The sequence below is a fragment of the Heptranchias perlo genome, chromosome 2, assembly GCF_035084215.1.
Source record: "Heptranchias perlo isolate sHepPer1 chromosome 2, sHepPer1.hap1, whole genome shotgun sequence".
Lineage (NCBI taxonomy): Eukaryota > Metazoa > Chordata > Chondrichthyes > Hexanchiformes > Hexanchidae > Heptranchias > Heptranchias perlo.
The window spans coordinates 132,163,356-132,184,916 of record NC_090326.1 but is presented as its reverse complement, the minus strand read 5'-3'; the positions used below and the strand labels follow the sequence as shown (position 1 = coordinate 132,184,916).

The 21,561-nt window shown below is 43.3% G+C and overlaps 2 protein-coding genes across 2 annotated transcripts in view; both read right to left on the bottom strand.

Moving 5' to 3' along the window:
- Window positions 1-507: 507 nt before the first annotated feature.
- Window positions 508-14,860, bottom strand: LOC137332403 (myosin-IIIa-like). Its single transcript, XM_067996215.1, has 4 exons — window positions 13,976-14,860; window positions 12,598-12,742; window positions 3,424-3,504; window positions 508-707 (listed from the first exon to the last, which is right to left on the bottom strand). The coding sequence occupies exons 1-4, from the start codon at window positions 14,858-14,860 to the stop codon at window positions 508-510; spliced, it is 1,311 nt and encodes a 436-aa protein (XP_067852316.1).
- Window positions 14,861-14,882: 22 nt separating this feature from the next.
- LOC137332396 (myosin-IIIa-like) overlaps window positions 14,883-21,561 on the bottom strand; it is a 121,955-nt gene continuing 115,276 nt past the window's right edge. The window contains exons 28-31 of the mRNA XM_067996203.1: window positions 18,330-18,410; window positions 16,965-17,088; window positions 15,626-15,644; window positions 14,883-14,909 (exon numbers count right to left, since the gene is read on the bottom strand). Coding sequence (XP_067852304.1) covers window positions 14,883-14,909; window positions 15,626-15,644; window positions 16,965-17,088; window positions 18,330-18,410 — 251 coding nt within the window. The remainder of the gene's footprint in view (window positions 14,910-15,625; window positions 15,645-16,964; window positions 17,089-18,329; window positions 18,411-21,561) is intronic.

The following is a 21,561-nucleotide window of genomic DNA, read 5'->3' as shown; positions in this document are numbered from 1 at the left end:
CTCTCCAGGTGGCGGAGTCTGCCCCTGCACAGGTGCAGGAGGAGCAGTCTTTGGAGGGGCCCTCACGGGCACCGAAACCCAGAGGGCATCGGCCCAAAGCATCTACCCGGTCAGGGCATCAACAGGAGCAACCTGCCACTACCTCTGCTGGAGCCACAGGGGTAGCACCACGTAGGGGTTCCCGGAAGCGTAAGGCGAAGGTGTTGTGAGCACAAAGGGAATGCACGAGGGTGAATGACTATCTGTGGTGTTTTAATTTATAATTGTTTAGTGCACATACCCAATAAACCCCACAGTTCTCACCACTACTGCCATGTCTTGTCCATTCTTGACCGGCCTGTGCAATAGGTCCCTCTCGTGGGGCTCAGCATGCATACAAACACCTGGTCCCGCCCATTGTGTCACACTACGGTGGGTGCAGGAGTAATTGCACCACTGTTCCGTGCAGGGGGCAGGGGAGGGGGCTGGTATGGCCGCCCCTCTGTCCACGCTTCGGGCAGTCTGCTGTCAGGAGAACCGTTGACATATCAGTGCCTCCCTGGCCTGACGAGCAGCCAGGTGAGCCGGTGTTCGCCCCATGGGCCGTTCCTCCTCCTCCTCCTCCTCCTCCCCCGCCTCGGCCGCCTCCTCCTCCTCATCCTCATCGTCGTCAATATGGGTGATGGGTGTGGGCGGGGCCTCCTCCAGCGGCACCCCCCTCTGTTGCACTATGTTGTGCAGGGCACAACAGACAACCACAATGCGTCCCACTCTGCGTGACGCGTATTGGAGCGCTCCCCCAGAACGATCAAGGCACCTGAAGCGCATCTTGAGCAGCCCTATAGCCTGCTTAATTGTAGACCTGGTAGCGATGTGGTTGTCGTTATATCGACGCTGTGGCTTGGTGGTGGGGTTCCTCAGAGGTGTCATAAGCCACGTGTGCAGGGGATATCCCTTGTCACCGAGGAGCCAGCCGTTGCCGGTGTTGGGAGCGTGGAAGAGGGGCCGCACGGTGGACTCCCTGAGAATGAAGGAATCGTGGCAGCTGCCAGGGTATCTGGCGCACACGTGTAGGAATCTCTTGCGGTGGTCACAGATGAGCTGGGCGTTCATGGAGTGATACCCCTTGCGGTTGATGAACAGTCCTGGCTCGTGTGGAGGTGCCCGTATTGCTATGTGGGTGTAGTCGATTACACCCTGCACCCGTGGGAAGCCAGCCACAGCATGGAATCCAACCGCCCTCTCCATCTGGCTGCGGTCATCCATGGCGAAGTTGATGTAATGCGAGGCCCTGTGAAACAAGCCGTCGGTAACCTGCCTTATGCACTTGTGTGCAGACGACTGACAGACCCCGGTGATGTCCCCAGTGGCACCCTGGAAGGAACCGGATGCGAAGAAGTTGAGGGCGGTGGTGACTTTGACGGCGACGGGTAAGAAGATGCTGCTTGGTCCGTCCGGGAGCAGCTCGTCATTAAGGAGGCTGCAGATGTCCGCGACTACCCGGCGACTGACTCTGAGCCTCCGTATGCACTGCTCCTCAGAGAGGTCCAGGAAGCTGAGCCTCGGTCTGTAGACCCTTTGGCGAGGGTAGTGCCTCCTGCGACGCATCTCTCTCTGCGGTTGCCCTCCCTCCTGCTGTGCGGGTGGATGTGCCACAGCATCGTGTTGTGGAGCTCCACGTGGCAGGGGCGGGCGGCGTGGCCAGCGAGGCTGGTGAGGCTGTTCGTCCTCCGAGGAGGTCATGACTGCGACTACGGCGGCCCCCATCTGGGAGGCGTAGGTCTGAGGGGGTCCGCAAGGTAGGTAGATGTGTCCCCACACCGGGGTTGCGGTTCCAGGTCGGTGAGTTTTCTTGTTGGGGGGAGGGTGGTGGAGGCCAACCTCTGTCCAATGTGCCGGAGTGGCCGCCTGCGGTGGTGAGGGGTCTCCCCCACCTGTCGAATGCACCTTTGCAGCTGCCACAGGCTGCTGGCTGCAACACCTCCGTTTGGACTGGGAGTGTTTCCCCCAGTGTGGGAAACAGTCTCTGTTCACCGTAAAATCCCACCCCTCCTTATAAAACAGCTGAATCAGGTCTGTAAACGACCTGAACGAGCAGAATAAATAGGTTCAAGTGGCATCCCGCTGGCTTTAATTGCCTGCGGGATTCCCACCAGCGGGGGCTGCGCGCGCACGCCGGCGCGTCAGCGGGGAACCCGGAAATGCGCGGGTTCGCGGCGGGCTCCGGTCCCGCTACCGGATTTTCCGGGCCCACCCGCCAGGAACGCACACGCTGGCGGGTGCTAAAATAGAGCCCCATGTCTCTAAACGACCTGAAATACCTTAATGATTACTTTAAGTGGCACCCTGCCGGCTTTAATTGCCGGCGGGAGTCCCACATGCGGGGGCTGTGCGCACATGTCAGTGCGTCACTGGGGAACCCGGAAGTGGTTGGGTTGGAGCCGGGCTCCGGACCCGTCCCGGGAATCCCCGATTTTCGCAGCCCCCCTGCCACGAACGCACCCGCTCGGGGGTGCGAAAATCGAGCCCTTGGTCTCTATTCCCTGTGTGAAATGCTGTGAGATATCAACCAGTAAAAATAAAAAAAGCTCTGTTCTGCAAATCAAATTTGACTCTAGCTTCTAATGTCTCCACTGCAGCTGTCAAAAACAAAGAAAGAAGAAAAAAAGATCAGATGACAGCATCACTTGGGCCTCTTGTTCTTTAAGCCTACTCTTTTTCCCTTCACCTTGGCAATGGCTTCCTACTTTTTAATAACTGGTGCCAGTGGGAATGAATGTGAACCTCCCAGTGACTTGACTTTTACCATTTTTTTAAAAATCGATTGTGGTGAGCACCACTCCTGATTATCAATGATTTTTTAAAAATCAGATAATGTGCCTTACACTCAGAAGAACATAACTCATGCACTGGAAGCATTTCCAATCAACTTTCGCTCTAACCTCAAGCTTTTCTGTGAGACTGATAAACTTGTGTTGATTGAAGGAAAGGCATTTCTGCTATGGATTGTTAGCCACCAGGTACTGCGTTGAGGCTTTTGTAAATAGCTTCACTTACCAACAATCAGAGCAAGGGCATTTGATTCTGTAACTTAGCTGGACATAAACCAATGCTCTACTGAGCAAAGAAGAACATTTAACTTTGGTGCTTCGCAAAACTTCCCAGCAAGAACCTCAGAAGCACAAAGGTAATTATAATTGTTAATTTTATGTGAACAACTAGAATAAATCATTCGGCAGTCAAAAAATGCAAACAAATTCAAATTTAATGCAGTAAAACCTAATCAGAAATATTGTGACATTGTCTTCATGAAAAAAAAAAGATAAATCTTTTCCCTTTAGGGAGAGCAGCCAAACGAGTTATGTCTTATTTTTATTAGTGTCAGTGATTTTTGATGCAATTTATGTCAGTATGCAAATTTCAAACAAATGAAAAAATCTTTACCAAACATTTTATCAATGGAAGACCATGCTCCTTTAATATGCCTTAATTCATGACTTGGCAATCGGAAATTCATTGCTTCTGCTAGAAATATAGCACAATTGCGTCAAAACGATCACCTAGGGGATGTCAAAAGGGGTCAGCATAATCTGCACAACCCCATCTGTTCAGAAGACTTTATTCTGGAACTGAGTCTCAATAGAAAGAGCGACATCTTGATGCAGACTTTATAGTCATTTAAATGATCTCAAACATGTTGAGAAATGGTTATCACATTCTTTATGACAACATGTGAGAGATCAGAGATTGTTCTCCCTTTTCTCTATTTCCAATGTTACCTCACCATATAAATTTTAGTCATCCACGCTCAAAGAGTGAAATTATTCTGTACAGTGGAGTAATAATAATATATTAGCATTAATGGAGTGCACGCTGTCAAAATTCCTCCTGCACCAACTAGATTAATGCTCATTAATAAGCAGACCCTGCATTAACAGTTTTAGTTTCTTAAGCAATAGTTAAAGGTGCGTGTGCAAATTTTCTCATGTTTGCACTCTAGCCACAACACATTCTTGATGCTCACTGTAGAGAACACTGCTCCATGGAGAACACTTTCTCAGGCCCTCATGCCTTCTACTACATTCAGAAGATCTTGGTCCATAAATTCTGCTCGCACCTTCTGTGCTTTCCCTCCATTCCTTACAGATTACGCACTTCGCAGCTATATCTGCCCACAGTACGCTATCTGTACCATTTAACTGGCTGATTAGTTAGTTAAGCAACAATTCTGCAGGTGCTTCTTAATTTGCCCAACAGGTATTTTTAGTGTATGCTTCAGAAAGCACAGAATAAAGTTGTGCGTCCCTGTGATTACTTAAAAAAAAGTCAAAAATTTCAACTCACATTTAACATACTGCCTGCGTATTAAGAGGATGTTGTTTTGTAACATTCCTTTAAACTGCCGCAGTTTAAAAACATGGCTTGTGTCATGTCATTGAGAGCACAGATTGGAAAGGAAAACAGATGGCTCAGAAGGAATTTAATTTTTGATTCCCTCCCTGCAGCCTCGGGGAGCCGTGATGTTTTGCATATGACAGCGGCAGGACAGACGTTCCACTGACATTGGTTTGTTGACAAATTTCTCCATATGATAAACTGGGTTTGCCATCCTTTCCAACAACAACAACAACTTGCATTTATATAGCACCTTTAACATGGTAAAACGTCCCAAGGCACTTCACAGGAGCGATTATCAAGCAAAATTTGACAGCGAGCCACATAAGGAGATATTAGAACAGGTGACCAAAAGCTTGGTCAAAGAGGTAGGTTTTAAGCAGTGTCTTAAAGGAGGAGAAAGAGGTAGAGAGGCAGAGAGGTTTGGAGAGGGTATTCCAGAGCTTAGAGCCTAGGCAGCTGGAAGCACGGCCACCAATGGTGAAGCAATTAAAATTGGGGATGGGATGTGCAAAAGGCCAGAATTGGAGGAGTCCTCATTATTATCCAGAATCATTTGTGATTTTGATATCCAGTATGTAACCTTATTTTGTAACCTTTACATATTTAAATGATTAGTCATTGTACTTCCTAGCACTCTCCCAAAGGGACAGTTGGTAAGTTCACTGCCCTGTGTAGAAGTGAGCCTTTGAGACTGGAAGTTTTCAGGTCAGCACTAAAATCCCTGATCTATGCTAAATTACCGAATCTCAGATGGGCCAGCAGAGGGTTGCTGCTTCAATTGGCCCAGGACCCCTGAGCTATGGTGGGAAAATTAGACAGGGCTTCCAATGCTGATCACTATCCAATGACCCATACTGGTGGATGTTAGAGGAGGATAGAACTGGGGTCAGCTATGATGTCTCCCACAAATTGCCTTCCAATACTCACTGTCTGGGCTCATAAATAAAAATAATTTAAAAACAGCCAATTGGGGGAGGTACTGGCACCTGTAGAACCATACTCCAGTAAAAGTCAGAGTGTTCAGGAGAGGAAGGGAGAATAATTGAAAATAAAATTATAATTTGAATGCATTTTCATGGCACTGTGGCCATTTTGGAATTCAACATTGAGGAAGAATGGCCAAATTCTAAGCATAAGCATAGATCAGTCTGAGGGGCACATCCACCTATCATTTTAGACATTTTTAAAACTCATATATATATATATATATATATATATTGGTATAGTGCCATTGGTGGTCTGACTCCCAAGTGTACTAAAACAATGGATGTGAGACCACCTTACATAGGTACTCCCTCACTGGGCTTCACTTTGAGCGCAGGATGATTCAATTCTGGTGTAATCCATTGAAAAGACTTGAAATAAAAGAAAAAAAAGAAAGATTTGCATTTTATATAGTGCATTTCATGACCTCAGGATGTCCCAAAGCTCTTTAGAGCCAATGAAGTACTTCTGGAGTGAAGTCACTGTTGTAATGTAGGAAACACAGCAGCCAATTTGCATAGCAAGATTCCACAAACGGCAATGTGATAATGACCAGATAATCTGTTTTAGTGATGTTGGTTAAGGGATAAATATTGGCCAGGACACTGAGGAGAACACTGATAGTGATAGTGAGGAGTTGATAGTGAGGAGGAAAGCTGTAGCCTGCAGGACGATATTAACGGACTGGTCAGGTGGGCAGAAAAGTGACAAATGGAATTCAATCTGGAAAAGTGTGAGGTAATGCCCCTCAGACTGATCTATGCTTATGCTTAGAACTTGGCCATTCTTCCTCAATGTTGAATTCCAAAATGGCCATAGTGCCATGAAAATGCATTCAAATTATAATTTTATTTTCAATTATTCTCCCTTCCTCTCCTGAACACTCTGACTTTTACTGGAGTATGGTTCTACAGGTGCCAGTACCTCCCCCAATTGGCTGTTTTTAATGGGGAGGACAAACAAGGCAAGGGAATACACAATAAATGGGAGGACACTGAGAGATGTAGACCTTGGAGTGCACGTTCACAGATCCCTGAAGGTAGCAGGACAGGTAGATTAGGTGGTTAAAAATGCATACGGGATATTTTCCTTTATTAGCCATAGAATATAAAGGCAGGGAGGTTATGCTGGAACTGTATAAAACATTAGTTAGGCCACAGCTTGAGTACTGCGAACATTTCTCGTCACCACATTACAGGAAAGATGTGATTGCACGAGACAGGGTACAGAGGAGATTTACGAGGATGTTGCCAGGACTGGAGAATTTTAGCTATGAGGAAAGATTGGATAGGCTGGGGTTGTTTTCATTGGAACAGAGGAGGCTGAGGGGACATTTAATTGAGGTGTATAAAATTATAAGTGGCCTAAATAGAATGGATAGGAAGGACCTATTTCCCTTAGCAGAGGGGTCAGTGACCAGGGGGCATAGATTTAAAGTAATTGGTAGAAGGATTAGAGGGGAGCTGAGGAGAAATTTTTTCACCCAGAGGGTGGTGGGGGTCTGGAACTCACTGCCTGAAAGGGTGGTAGAGGCAGAAACCCTCAACTCATTTAAAATGTACATGGATGTGCCATAACTTACAGACCAAATGCTGGAAAGTGGGATTAAGCTAGATAGCTCTTTTTCAGCTGGCATGGACACGATGGGCCGAGTGGCCTCCTTCTGTGCTGTAACTTTCTATGATTCCAACTCCCCTACTCTTCTTCGAATAATGCCATGGGAACTTTAACGATTTGTAATACGCCACACCCCACCAAGTGTTTACTTGCTCTGTCTTCGGAAAGATTGAAGAAGTACACATGCCAAAGACATGAATACCCAGACTAGGTCACAAGGGAGCATTACTGTTACCCCCCCACCAGGTTACACTATTATGCAAGTAGATATAGGGCAGTGTGCATCAACTCCCACACTTATCTTTTACAGCATTCTCACTTGTTTTTGCTTCCTTCTGAAAGATGGCACCTACAACAATGTAATAGTCCCTCAGTACTGCACTGGAATGTCAGCCTAGATTATGTGCTCATGTCTCGGGAGTGGGACTTGAACCCACAATCTTCTGACTCAGAGGCGAGAGTGCTACACACTGAGCCATAGCTGACATGTTGAGAGGGCCACTGCCACCGCTCGCTCATAGCATTAGAAGTAGCGTATCCCATTACAGAATTCCATAGTCAATAGTATAACTTGGGTTTACTGGCTAAGCATGGAACTATACAGATACTGAGATTGGTAGCTGCAGCATAACTGGAGCTATTTGTGTGCACTGCTTGTTTTCATTTGCCAAAATCTGCATTGTCTTCTCCCAGCCATTTACAGCTATAAAGAACAGAATTATGTTTCGGGTTTGTGTGAAAGACTCATGTTTCTAACTATTTTGTACAACATCTATTAGATTAGTAGTCTGTTTTCTTCTCTGTTTCAAATGGAAGGGGTATTTTGAGTTGACCAGTAATCCTAAAGCATAACATTTGCAGCTCCTAAATGCTCAGAGGCGTATAGAAGCCAGTTAAAGAGCCAGCTCAGGGAACTGCACACACGGAGAACACCATAATCTTCTGGGCAGTAATGAGGCAACAAACTGCATTCCATGAATAAAAAGCAGGGGGAGTTAAGACGTGTTTTGACAACTATCGTTCAGATTAACATGGTAATTATAAACATGAAGATGTGACTTATGTTGTTGATGTAAGATAGATTTAGCTCTGGCATCTTATGATTAATGCCTTGGTTGTAAAGAGCAACTTCTGCCAATGGGAAAGCCCAGATGACACTCGTAAGAGGCAATCTTGTAGATTTTCCTGATTGTGTCAATACAGTCTTATCCCTTTGCTCATATTAGTTACTTAATTAATGAGGTGATTTATTCTAGAAATAGCCTATTGTGTACTTGGCTATATATTTTCATTTTATATATGTGCAATAATAAATTATTACAGGTAATAGGGCTGCATTGTCTGAAAATCTACATCTGCCCTTACATGTGCATTAGCTCCATAGGAAGTGTCAATTTACTCTGTTCTTTGCTGCTTAAATTAGCAACTCTATTACTACTACCTATTTCAGAATGCCGCAGTGCCACCACATTAGTGCAGGTTACACCAGAACTGTTTGATTACACAGATCTTCGGGGCATTGCTTAAATGATGTCAGCATCAGTTATGTGCTATATTTAGGCTTTTGTGGTTTGATAAAGAGGTGAGAAGGAAGCAAAAACAAGCAAAAATGCTTTAAAAGATACAGTGGGAGTTGATGCACACTGCCTTATATCTACTTACATAATAGTGTAACCCAGGGGTGTAACAGTAATGCTCCCCTGTGACCTGGTCTGGATATTCATGTCTTTGGCATGTGTACTTCTTCAATCTCTCTGAAGACGTAGCAAACAAATACTTGGTGAGGTGAGGCTTAATATAAATCGTTAAACTACTTCATTTCACATACAGTGAATATACAGAAGAACAGTTATGATCAGATTCACTTAGTCCAATCAGTACAATCTATCCTTGCATAATGATACAGAAAAGATGCCATACTTCCCCATGTTACATCATCGTACTCGATTTTCAATTTGAGCAGAATAAAGGCAGCCGGTGAGGGGAGTGCTCACGCTACCAGCCTGAAGTCCTTGCTGCAAGGCCCAAGTCATTTTGGGGGCTGGGCCTTATTTGGTTATTGCGGGCAAGCTGTGTGTGCTATATCAGGTGGGTGCCCGGGTCGCCCACCTGATATAGCACGCACAATGTAAATTCCCCAACAAAATACCGGCAGGTCGATCGGGAGCAGGAATGTGGTGGTAGATGTTTTGCTGAGATTTTGGGGTCGCTGTTGCCCGGTTCCTGCTGGGCGGAGGCCTTCAAAATCAGGGTCCATGTCTTCTACCTAGTCCTGCAGCATTTCTGACTTTCTGAGCCTGCCGCTGTTAGGCCTGCCTTTTTCAGCTCTCTGTTTAAAAGCCTAACTGTCCTTCCTGTTTTATAGGTCATTCGATATTTATCTCTCTCTTCGGAGACAGATAGGGATCATAGAACTTTCCAACACAATGGGTGTAAGGTGTTCTTCGATTACCTCGACAAGCTAACAAATTGCTTATTGTTTAGCTTCTGAGGAAAACAACTTCCATTTAGCCTATTAACCACCTTTCATTTAGGTGCATTTTAAAAAACTGTGAGAATCCTACAAGGGGGCAGGCAACCTTGGACCTGGTCCTGTGTAATGAGTCAGGATTAATTAATAATGTCCTAGTTAAGGATCCCCTTGGAACGAGCGACCACAACATGGTTGAATTCCATATCCAATTAGAGGGTGAGAAGGTTGATTCTCAAACAAGCGTACTGAGCTTGAATAAAGGAGACTATGATGGTATGAGAGCGGAATTGATTAAAGTGGACTGGGAAAATAGATTAAAGGGTAAGACGGTACATGAGCAGTGGTGTTCATTTAGGGAGTTATTTTACAACTTTCAAAATAAATATATTCCACTGAGGAAAAAAGGGTGTAAAAGAAATGACAGCCACCCGTGGCTAAGTAAAGAAATCAAGGATAGTATCCGACTAAAAACAAGGACATATAAGGTAGCCAAACTTAGTGGGAGGATAGAAGATTGGGAATTCTTCAAAAGACAGCAAAAAGTAACTAAAGGATTGATTAAGAAAGGGAAGTTAGATTATGAAAAGAAATTAGCAAAAAATATAAAAACAGATAGCAAGAGTTTCTATAGTTATATAAAAAGAAAAAGGGTGGCTAAGGCAAACATAGGTCCCTTAGAGGATGAGACCGGGAAATTAATGGTGGGAAACATGGAGATGGCAAAAATGCTGAACAAATATTTTGTTTCAGTCTTTACAGTAGAGGACACTAAGAATATCCCAACACTGGACAAACAGGGGACTCTCGGGGGGGAGGAGCTAAATACGATTAAAATCACTCAGGAGATGGTACTCAGTAAAATAATGGGACTCAAGGCGGATAAATCCCCTGGACCTGATGGCTTCCATCCTAGGGTCTTGAGGGAAGTGGCAGTAGGGATTGTGGATGCTTTGGTGATAGTTTTCCAAAATTCCCTGGACTCAGGAGAGGTCCCGGCAGATTGGAAAACTGCTAATGTAACACCGTTATTTAAAAAGGGTAGTAGGCAGAAGGCTGGAAATTATAGGCCAGTTAGCTTAACATCTGTGGTGGGTAAAATTTTGGAGTCTATTATTAAGGAGACAGTAACGGAACATTTAGATAAGCATAATTTAATAGGACAAAGTCAGCATGGCTTCATGAAGGGGAAGTCATGTCTGACAAATTTGCTTGAGTTCTTCGAGGATATAACGTATAGGGTGGATAAAGGGGAACCAGTGGACGTAGTGTATTTAGACTTCCAGAAGGCATTCGACAAGGTGCCACATGAAAGATTATTACTTAAGATAAAAAATCACGGGATTGGGGGTAATATTCTGGCATGGGTGGAGGATTGGTTATCAAACAGGAAGCAGAGAGTTGGGATAAATGGTTCATTTTCGGACTGGCAACCAGTAACCAGTGGTGTTCCACAGGGGTCGGTGCTGGGTCCCCAACTCTTTACAATCTATATTAACGATTTGGAGGAGGGGACCGAGTGCAACATATCAAAATTTGCAGATGATACAAAGATGGGAGGGAAAGTAGAGAGTGAGGAGGACATAAAAAACCTGCAAGGGGATATAGACAGGCTGGGTGAGTGGGCGGAGATTTGGCAGATGCAATATAATATTGGAAAATGTGAGGTTATGCACTTTGGCAGGAAAAATCAGAGAGCAAGTTATTTTCTTAATGGCGAGAGACTGGAAAGTACTGCAGTACAAAGGGATCTGGGGGTCCTAGTGCAAGAAAATCAAAAAGTTGGTATGCAGGTGCAGCAGGTGATCAAGAAAGCCAACGGAATGTTGGCTTTTATTGCTAGGGGGATAGAATATAAAAACAGGGAGGTATTGCTGCAGTTATATAAGGTATTGGTGAGACCGCACCTGGAATACTGCATACAGTTTTGGTCTCCATACTTAAGAAAAGACATACTTGCTCTCGAGGCAGTACAAAGAAGGTTCACTCGGTTAATCCCGGGGATGAGGGGGCGCACATATGAGGAGAGGTTGAGTAGATTGGGACTCTACTCATTGGAGTTCAGAAGAATGAGAGGCGATCTTATTGAAACATATAAGATTGTGAGGGGTCTTGATCGGGTGGATGCAGTAAGGATGTTCCCAAAGATGGGTGAAACTAGAACTAGGGGGCATAATCTTAGAATAAGGGGCTGCTCTTTCAAAACTGAGATGAGGAGAAACTTCTTCACTCAGAGGGTGGTAGGTCTGTGGAATATGCTGCCCCAGGAAGCTGTGGAAGCTACATCATTAGATAAATTTAAAACAGAAATAGACAGTTTCCTCGAAGTAAAGGGAATTAGGGGTTATGGGGAGCGGGCAGGAAATTGGACATGAAGCTGAGTTCGGATCGGTCAATGCCCTGTGGGTGGCGGAGAGGGCCCAGGGGCTATGTGGCCGGGTCCTGCTCCGACTTCTTGTGTTCTTTAGATTTGTGGTTGGGATCAGATCAGCCATGATCTTATTAAATGGCGGAGCAGGCTCGAGGGGCCGATTGGCCTACTCCTGCTCCAATTTCTTATGTTCTTATGTTCTTAGAATACTTTCTGTTTAAAAAAAACCAACAGCAATTCTTATTTTCAAATCTTTTCTGTAGAAAGTGATTAGAAGATTCTGAAACATGATAGCTACCTTTTCTGGAATATCTGGTCTTTGGATTCGATTATCAATCCCTACACTGGTTCTTAGATCCCTCCATGGCCTTGTTGCTCCCTAGCTCTACAATTTACTTCAATCTCATATCCCTGTATGCACTTTCCATTCTTCCAAATCTGATCTATTATGCATACCCTACTCCCTCCATTCCACTTTGGCATGTACCCTGGAATTTTCTTCCCAAACTATTCTGCCTTGCTATCTCTCTCACCAACTTCAAAAGCCTTCTCCAAACCTACCTTTTTGACCTTCAGTCAGTTCCACTAACTCCTCTCCCTTTTCCTGCTTAGGTTCCCAACCTCCTCCCCTCACCCCAACTCCTGTAAACTGTCTTTGGGCATTTTGATATGAGAAAAGCACTACAAAAGGGCAAACTACTGTTTCTTCCGCTGTTGATTTCCCTCTAAATTTTCTATGGCTGTAGCATATTACAGTAAATGGCAATAGCACACAAACCTGGCTGATACTGTGACAAAGGTTTCCCATTTGGTTGCTTTTTCACAGACTGTGGAGTCTGGCCCTTAGACGTCACACAGTGTGAGGCAATAACATCATTCAGCTTCTTCTGGATAATCAAGAAATCATCAGAATGTTTTGTTATCTGACAATAAAAACAAAGAGTTTTTGGTTAAAAAAAATTACTTGATTGTGTATCAATCCATGTAAATATGCAGTATCATTTAGAAAAGAAAACCAATGATCTTGAAGTGAATCTTGCATCTTCATGTCACTATCTAATATGTTTCATCACATTGTGAAAGAAAGAGCAGGATAATTATTTGGTTGCAAATGGGACTGAGAGTTATAAGAATAAATACAGATAGAGACAAATGCGGATAGCTTTAAGAAACGTCATGGTTCCTGAACTGCTGAGTACATGGTAATATCATGCCAAGAATGGCAATTAGTGAAAGATGAACAATGTAGGGTGTGAGTTTAGACAGATATTCCAGAGTTTCACTTGGTTTTATCTTTAGGGGAAACTAGGAAGAAACTTGGCAGAACCTTCATAAACAGGGAGTTTCATCACTTTGATGTTTTAGTAGGTTAACACCATCCTCTCAGAGAAAAAACGAGGCAACCAGTTCATCCACACCAGCTCATAAGGATGAGATCGGATAAGTTCTGGAAACATTTTCTAACTACAAGCATATAGATTTTAATCTATTCAATAGACCGGTAATCTAATTATGTTAGCTTGTCATCTGTCCAAAGAATCTAATCCTAAATGAATCTCACCAATTTATATCAAGTTAAGTTATAATCAGCAATGCAGTTACTGTGACATAACTGAACTGCATTTGTATCCTCCATTATTTACTTCATCAGTTGTTTTCATATCCAATTTTTAAGTTTAAGTGCAGCTATTTATGATTTTGAGGTTTAAAACAATTGTTTATGATTTGTTTGGCTTCTTTGATAATTTGGCAAAAGGGGGTTAATTCATTCACTCAACAGTTTGTGTGTATCCTAATTGGAGGTTGGTAGTTTAAATGCTGATACAATCCAAACTGATTGATGTAAGATAGTTCGGCAAGCAAATTTGGGTTTTATTCAATCCTAGGCATAGACTGGGCAGTAAACCCCAGATGATTCCTTGATATGGAATTAAGGTGAGGGGGTTATGGAGTTGTCTTGTTAGGATCTCAGTGTTCTTTACAAAGCACAGGCCTGTTCTTTGGTATGTCAGATAGAAATGCTGTGCATCATTCCCATTGTTTAAGCTGGGCTTTGAACTTCAATGTCCCATAGATGAAAATATCAGGGAAACCAGCAAGAAACTTGCCAGAACCTTTACAGATGGAGTTTCATCAATTTCCCTGATATCACCCACCTGCTTTGAAAAGATAGAAAACATTTCTGCTTCTCTTTCAGTACATTCTTGAATTTGTTTTCTTTCCTTAAAGCCTCTGTAATTGCTTTGAATTTTCACTGCTGCTTGCTCTTCATCCTCATTAGAACTGTTTGGCCCTGTTGTTGGCTGTAGTGTAGACTCTTCACTGTTTGTAACTTCATGAGGTACTGTCATCTTGCCATTTCCATCTAATTTCCTTTCTTCTTTCAGCCGTTTCCTTTCCTTGTGTCCTCTGAAGTTGCTCTGAATGACTGTTGCAGCTCTTTCTTCATCTGGATCTTCACTGGCTAGAATTTCTTCTTGTGGTTGATGTAGCTCTTGGATTTCTTTTTCTGACACTTCTATTTCCTTGGTTTTAACTGGCACCATGTTCTCCTCTTGCAGTCTCTTTCTCTCCCGGTGACCTCGATAATTACTTTGGATAACAACAGCCGCTTTGACATCCTCTTCCTCGTTTCCCATTTCCTGCTCTTTTATGCTGCTTCTATTCTTGACTTGAACTTCTTGCTTTTGCTGTTGAGGATTTCCTCGTTCTTCCTGCTTCTTTCCTCTCTCGGGAAGCTTTCCTTCGCCCTCCAGGCGTTTTCTCTCCCGGTGTCCACGGTAGTTACTCTGAATAACTTTTGCAGCCTTGTCTTCATCATCTTCCACATCAGTTGCAGTTGTGATATGGTCTAAAGGTGTTCTTTTTGCATTTTCCTGATGCTTATCTTTAATGCTATTCCGCTGTATGGATGCTCGGTCATTACTCTGAATCAGAATGTCACCTTTAGCAACCTTGTTCCCGTTACCCTCCACCACTTGCCTGGAGCATTTTTCTACAGAGTCCATTTTTGTTTCTCGTACCTCTTCTTCACCATTCATATCAGAGTTATTTTTTTGCCCCTCATATGGATTCTTTATCCCATGTTCTCTACATTAAAGAAAAAAGGAAGTCTTCAGTTCAAAGACAGTTATTAAAACAATTGTCAAGCACATTTGTCTTGTCATAGTAATTTTACAGTAGAAGTAGTGGAATGGCCTTTTTATGCTGACACCAGTTGACACCAGTACTTGCTTTAGAGAGGTGTTAGATGACTGCACTGAATTATACTGATGACCTAAACACTGGTGCTTAAGCTCCATAGGTGACATTTTTTTAAGTTTGTAAAGAACTAAATGTCCTCTCAGCTCTTTATTTACTTAAAAAACATAAAGGTGATCCAATGGACTACCTGGAATGTTTTTAAAACTTCATTTTCAAAGATGGCTTCATATCAGTTGTACATATACCATAGCTAGTGTGACTACCCTCATGAGATGGTCTCACAGTACTTGAGAAGAAGGAAAAAACAAGTCAGAACTTGCATTTATACAGAACCTTTCACATCCTCAGGATGTCCCAAAACGCTTTACAGCCATTGGATTATTTGAAAGTGCAGTCCGAGCCCACACTTCAAAAGCTAGTTCCCAGTTAGAGCCACAAACATGGTTATTGAAGTGTGGAATTTGTTCCACCAGACCAAGAAGGACCAGGGAGAGGGAAAAAAAGGAGACTAATAAATCATTTTTAAATTTGAGCTGGGAAGCATGGCTTTGAAAGAAAGAGTTGGACAGAAAACCAAAATGAAAAAGAGTTGGAAATGGTACCCTGGAAAACGGAGCAGAACTAAGGAACAAATAAAAACAAACACAGAGGACAACGGGACTTTAAAAAAAGGACTGGGAACTAAAATTAACAAAAGTAGAGCAGGCAACCAGCCTTGAAAAACAGCATGAGCCATCAAAAAAGGTAAAAGAGAAGAAAAACTCAGGCAACAAAGCAGTAAAGCTGGGGAAACACTTCTGGAGAAATCTGCTGGTGGATCTAGGCCATCTCAGCCACAACAGGGCAGGGAGTCAAGGGTCACAGGATCATGTGATCAACTCCAGCCAATGGCACAAGCATATAAATAAAGATTGGTGCCAGAGCACCAGTGAACTGGAAGTTTCATTTAGGAGGACTGCATCAGCACCACTGAAATAAACAGGGAAATTGAAGCCTTATAGTCGTAGCATGAAAACCAGGCACAACAAAATGGTGACACATGAAGTAAGTGTGACAAACAGGAAATGCACACTGGATACAGGACTCCTTTACTATATTATGGATAACTATATTTGTTGGTGAAATTTGTGTTAGACTGTAGTTTTTTTAATACTTTAAAGGGTAGATTTTCTGATTGCGTACTGCTGGTGGGGAACTTCACCCGCTGCCCATCCAAATCAGGAAATTACAGGCTCGATGCCCAAGATTTACCATTCATTAAAACTAATAGTTGAAAAATTATGGGTAACATACCCATAATTTTCCAATATGCACGCTCAGCAGGCGAGGCTTCCTGCTGGAAGTGCAGAAATAAACTACTTTGTCACAATTTGATAAAAGATGGCGCATGATCTAGTTGTCTACGGCTTCCTTCCTGTAAGTTGATGCTATTCCATCCTGCCCTAATGTTAGAATGTTTTCTCCTTTCTTTTGGGCAATCTAAAGCCAGTCATGTGAAGAATCTGGGCCGCCACTATGGTGGTGGTAATGGAAGATCCAGCTACCGAGTGAGAAATCTCCAGTGGGAAAGCTCAGAAAGGGCATCAAAACTAAACACCGCAAGTTATTTTTAAAAAAATGCATTTGGGGTGTAAATAGTCTCAGGACCCAATTAGCAAGCAAACTGCTCAAGTCTCACTCTCTGGTTTCTAAGATCACTATGACTTCTCATGAATTTTTCAACCTTCTTAGACATTCCGGGGTAGATTTTGTCTTTGTGCGGCAGTGTAAAACGGATGATAGTGAGTCGGCAGCCCGTTTTACATCGTTCCCAATTGACTTTAATGGAAATAAAAATTGGGAGAGATATAAAAAGATGCAAAATAGTTTTACGCTATTACACAAAGTCAAAATCTGCCACTCCCAGTTCATATTTCTGTTCCATTTAATAACAGGACTTACTTTTTCTTGTTGAAGCTCTTTCTGTCCTTATAGCCTCTGTAGTGGGCCTGGATTTTAATTGCAGCATTACTCTTTTCCTCCAGCATTTCTTTGTATTCTTTTCTGCTCAGGTATCCTCTTACAACTGAGGCAAACAAATTGGAAATATTCATTGTATGGTCTTATTTAATAAATGTACAGTACATCTTCATTGGTTTGTACTTAAGGCTACTTTAAATGATTTTTCCTTCTTTGTGCCATGAACCCTATTCTAGTGATAGTCCACATGAACTCTGCAGAATGTGATTATGAGTTTACTCATTACCCCCATTTTTCTCTGTTCTGCTACTGAGAAGCAAAAGGCCATTGCACAGTGTCTCCCCCTGCTCAGGGTCTCCCTCTACTCAATGTCTTCCTCTGCTCAGGGTCTCCCATTGATCCGGGTCTCCCATTGATCCGGGTCTCCCATTGATCCGGGTCTCCCATTGATCCGGGTCTCCCATTGATCCGGGTCTCCCATTGATCCGGGTCTCCCATTGCTCAGGATCTCCCATTGCTCAGGATCTCCCATTGCTCAGGGTCTCCCTCTACTCACTGTCTTCCTCTGCTCAGGGTCTCCCATTGCTCAGTGCTTCCCATTGATCCGTGTCTCCCATTGATCCGGGTCTCCCATTGCTCAGGGTCTCCCATTGCTCAGGGTCTCCCATTGCTCAGGGTCTCCCTCCGCTCAGGGTCTCCCTCCGCTCAGGGTCTCCCTCCGCTCAGGGTCTCCCTCCGCTCAGGGTCTCCCTCCGCTCAGGGTCTTCCTCCGCTCAGGGTCTTCCTCCGCTCAGGGTCTCCCTCCGCTCAGTGCCTCCCACTGCTGAAGGTCTCCCTCCGCTCAGTGTCTCCCTCCGCTCAGTGCCTCCCACTGCTGAAGGTCTCCCTCCGCTCAGTGTCTCCCTCCGCTCAGTGTCTCCCTCCGCTCAGTGTCTCCTTCCGCTCAGTGTCTCCCTCCGCTCAGTGCCTCCCACTGCTGAAGGTCTTCCTCCGCTCAGTGTCTCCCTCCGCTCAGTGTCTCCCTTCGCTCAGTGTCTCCCTTCGCTCAGTGTCTCCCTTCGCTCAGTGTCTCCCTTCGCTCAGTGTCTCCCTCCGCTCAGTGTCTCCCTCCGCTCAGTGCCTCCCACTGCTGAAGGTCTTCCTCCGCTCAGTGTCTTCCTCCGCTCAGTGTCTCCCTTCGCTCGGTTCCTCCCTCTGCTCAGTGCCTCCCATGGCTCAGGGTCTCCCTCTGCTCAGTGCCAGATATACCTTTTACACCAGACATTTTAACTTAAGGAACATTCTAAAAGATAACATCCAATTATAATTATAGTGTAAATGTTAAAAAAAACCTGTAAAATTCCTTACCAGCCTGGAGTTTAATAATTGTCTGATCTAGCTTCTGTTTCTCAACTGTAATGTCCTTCCTCACTTTGTGCCCTCTATAAGCTGAGAGAAGGGTAATATGTTTATATTTTCATATACAGATCTGTTATATTTAATGCAATGAATAAATCCTAGGGAGTGTGTGCACAGTGTATAAAAGTACCTCAAATTTGGCACTACAGTAATTGGCAATAAATTTGCATTTTGGAATAAAATGCAATTCTTTCAATTATCTCTTCATGAATTTTGTGCTTGTTTAGCTGAGGAATGTTTGTGCTAAAGACTGGAACACTTACCATATTGGCTCTCAATAACAGCATCAAGCAGTCCCAGTACTTTTTTTTCTTTTCTTTCAGTGTTGAAGAAGGTCCACACCTGAAACATTAACTTGTCTATTCTCTCCTCAGATGCTGACTGACCTGCTGCGTATTTCCAGCATTTTCTGTTTTTGTTTCAAACACTCTCTGGTCAGGTATAACGCTACAGAGTAAAGCTCGCTCTACTTGGTCCCAACAATATCCCTCAGCCTCCCATCTTAAAAGAACATCCTTGCTGCTTTCTAATGTATTATTTTTTCCCTTTCCCGCACTAGTCATTCTGCGACCTTCCTGAGTGGGAAATTGCCAGTTTCAGGGTAGTTTTGTACTGTGGGCCAACACTCTATACGAACAGCATTTATCAGACTACATATTTCATAAAGAAAGAAAGACTTGCATTTATATAGCGCCTTTCATGACCTCATGACATCCCAAAGCACTTTACAGCCAATGAGGTACAGTCACTGTTGTAATTTATGAAACATAGCAACCAATTTACGCAGCAAGGTCCCACAAACAGCAATGAGACTAATAACCAGGTAATTAGTTTTAGTGATGGTAGTTGAGGGATATATATTGGCCAAGACACCAGGGTGAACTCCCCTGCTCTGCTTCGAAATAGCACCTTGAGATCTTTTACACCCACCTGAGAGGGCAGATGGGGGCCTCGGTTTAACGTCTCATTTGAAAGACAGGACCTCCGACAGGGCATTGCTCCCTCAGTGCTTTGCTGGAGTATCAGCCTAGATTTTGTGCTTAAGTCCTTAGAGTGGGTCTTGAAACTACAACCTTTGGATTGAGAGGCAAGAGTGCTACCCACTGAGCAACGGCTAACACCTAATATTGGATTCTTGCAGCTATAAGACGGAAAAGACTTTACTTCCATCGGCCTGGGTTGTATTCACCAAGGTCATAAAACTAAAAGACCAGTTTCTCACCCCAGTTCCTATTGATCTGAAGTAGAATGTAGTACTATGTTCAGAATAGAGAGAGTGCTCAAAAGGCATATAAAATATGTGGTGAACTGTTTGAATTTGAAAAGATTTAATAAATTTAAAAGCAATTTGTCAGGTTACATAACAATTGAATCACAAATATTATTAAACCTGGAGACAGAATGAAAAAGAAAATAGAAATCTGATAATAAATACAACAATAACAGCAACATGGTTTTTTATAAACCTAATAAATAGAAGTGGGAACTTGCATGAAATCAAGCTTTCACTTACAAGAATGTAATTAGAGTTTAGTATTTGTGCTGTTTTAAACATTGTAATGCAATGACGTATTCTACGAATGTAACAAACACTTGTCTGTAGATCTATATAAGTAAAGGTTCATGTGCACTGTTAGTGTAGTATTAATCAGAGTACAGATCATCCAAAGGAACAATACACTCATTCATTGCTGTATCCTGTTAATATGACTTTGTTTATGATGTGTATTTTTCATAGTATGTCATGATTTTACGGTCTTCATTTATATTAGATGCTAACGTACTGCATTGATGTGGTAACTTGACCATCAATACTTTCTTTCCTTCCCTCAATTTCAACCATTATCTTGTCATGCTGAATGCAGGTAATTCATGCTGAAGTATAGCTCCACAGGCACAAGGCAACCTTTAGTAACATTCTTCGTGTGTGAGTCTAATCAGATTACTGATCTGCCGAAGTTATGGTGGGATATAGGGACAACCCCCATGGAAATTCAGGGCCACAGTATCTGATGGCTGGCACTGTATCTTCAAGTAGACTTTGATGTATTGGAGAAAGTTTAGTGTAGAGCAACAAGGATAACGCCTGGTGGTTTAACTTACGGAAAAAGCCTCACAGGACCATATTTGTTTTCATTAGTGGAGATAAATCAAGAGGGGACATAAAACAAGTCTTTAAATTTTGAGAGGCATAGACAATGTAGCTGTAAATGCAGTTTTATCTCTGAGTGTAAAACTAGTGGACGCAAGCACAAACTAACAAGTCCTAAGTGAGAGTGGAGATATGTTGTAGAACAGACTCAGGAAAAGCAGTTAATGGTGTGTCGAATAATTCATTAAAAAAGACCTTACTAAATATGTGGTAAGGAATGGGATGAAAAATTACAGTGATAAGTACAGATACAATTGGTCAAAGGTTAAAGTTGAAGCCTGCTCCAGGAGTAAAGCATATAAAGCATTTCAGGCAGTAGTGAGGGAGTAAGGGAGTGCTGCATTATCACGGTGCCACTTATCGGACAACACATTAAATTAAAGCCCCATCTGCCCACTCGAGTGGGTGTGAAAGATCCCATAGCACTATGTGAAGAAGTGCAGGGAGATATCCTGGTGTACCACACAACATTCAACCCTCAATGAACACCACCAAAAGCATATTAACTCCCCATTTACTTCATTTGCTGTTTGTGGGACCTTGCTCTGCGCAAATTGGCTGCCATGTTTGCCTAAATAGCAACAGTGACTACACTCAGAAGTCACTAATTGACTATGAAGTGGTTTGAGATATCCTTAAGACATGAAAGGTACATTCTAAATACAAGTTCTTTCTTTACTCCACAGAAGATGATATTTTGTTGCTGAACTTTATCAATGGAAGGAAACTAGGATTTGAATAACAGAGTTTTTCTCGATTATCTGGCAGTCAGGAAGAGATTTTCACAACTTTTCCTCAGAAGAATAAATAAGTTGGGGTAGAATTTTGTCCTCTGGGTGGCAAAGGGGGGTAAAAAGAGCCAGTTTTGGGGCACAACATCCCATGCCCAATTTGCGCCTGTGTTACGAATGCTGCCATATTGGTAAAAACTGCTTTGCAGGTATCCTGAGGGGCCACCTAAAACAGACGTTAGGCCCCTTACATATGTAAATGAGGGGCCTAATACATGTTTTAGGTCCCCTCACCAAA

Bases quoted from the DNA above. Each gene is read 5' to 3' on its own strand.
- LOC137332403 (XM_067996215.1), bottom strand. From the start codon at position 14,860: ATGAATGGTGAAGAAGAGGTACGAGAAACAAAAATGGACTCTGTAGAA. The intron at 12,743-13,975 runs GTGGGTGATATC...TTTTATTGTCAG, and splicing joins TTTCTATCTTTTCAAAGCAG to ATAACAAAACATTCTGATGA. The intron at 708-3,423 runs GTAAAGATTTTT...TGCACAACATAG, and splicing joins TTCCATTGATAAAATGTTTG to TGCAACAGAGGGGGGTGCCG.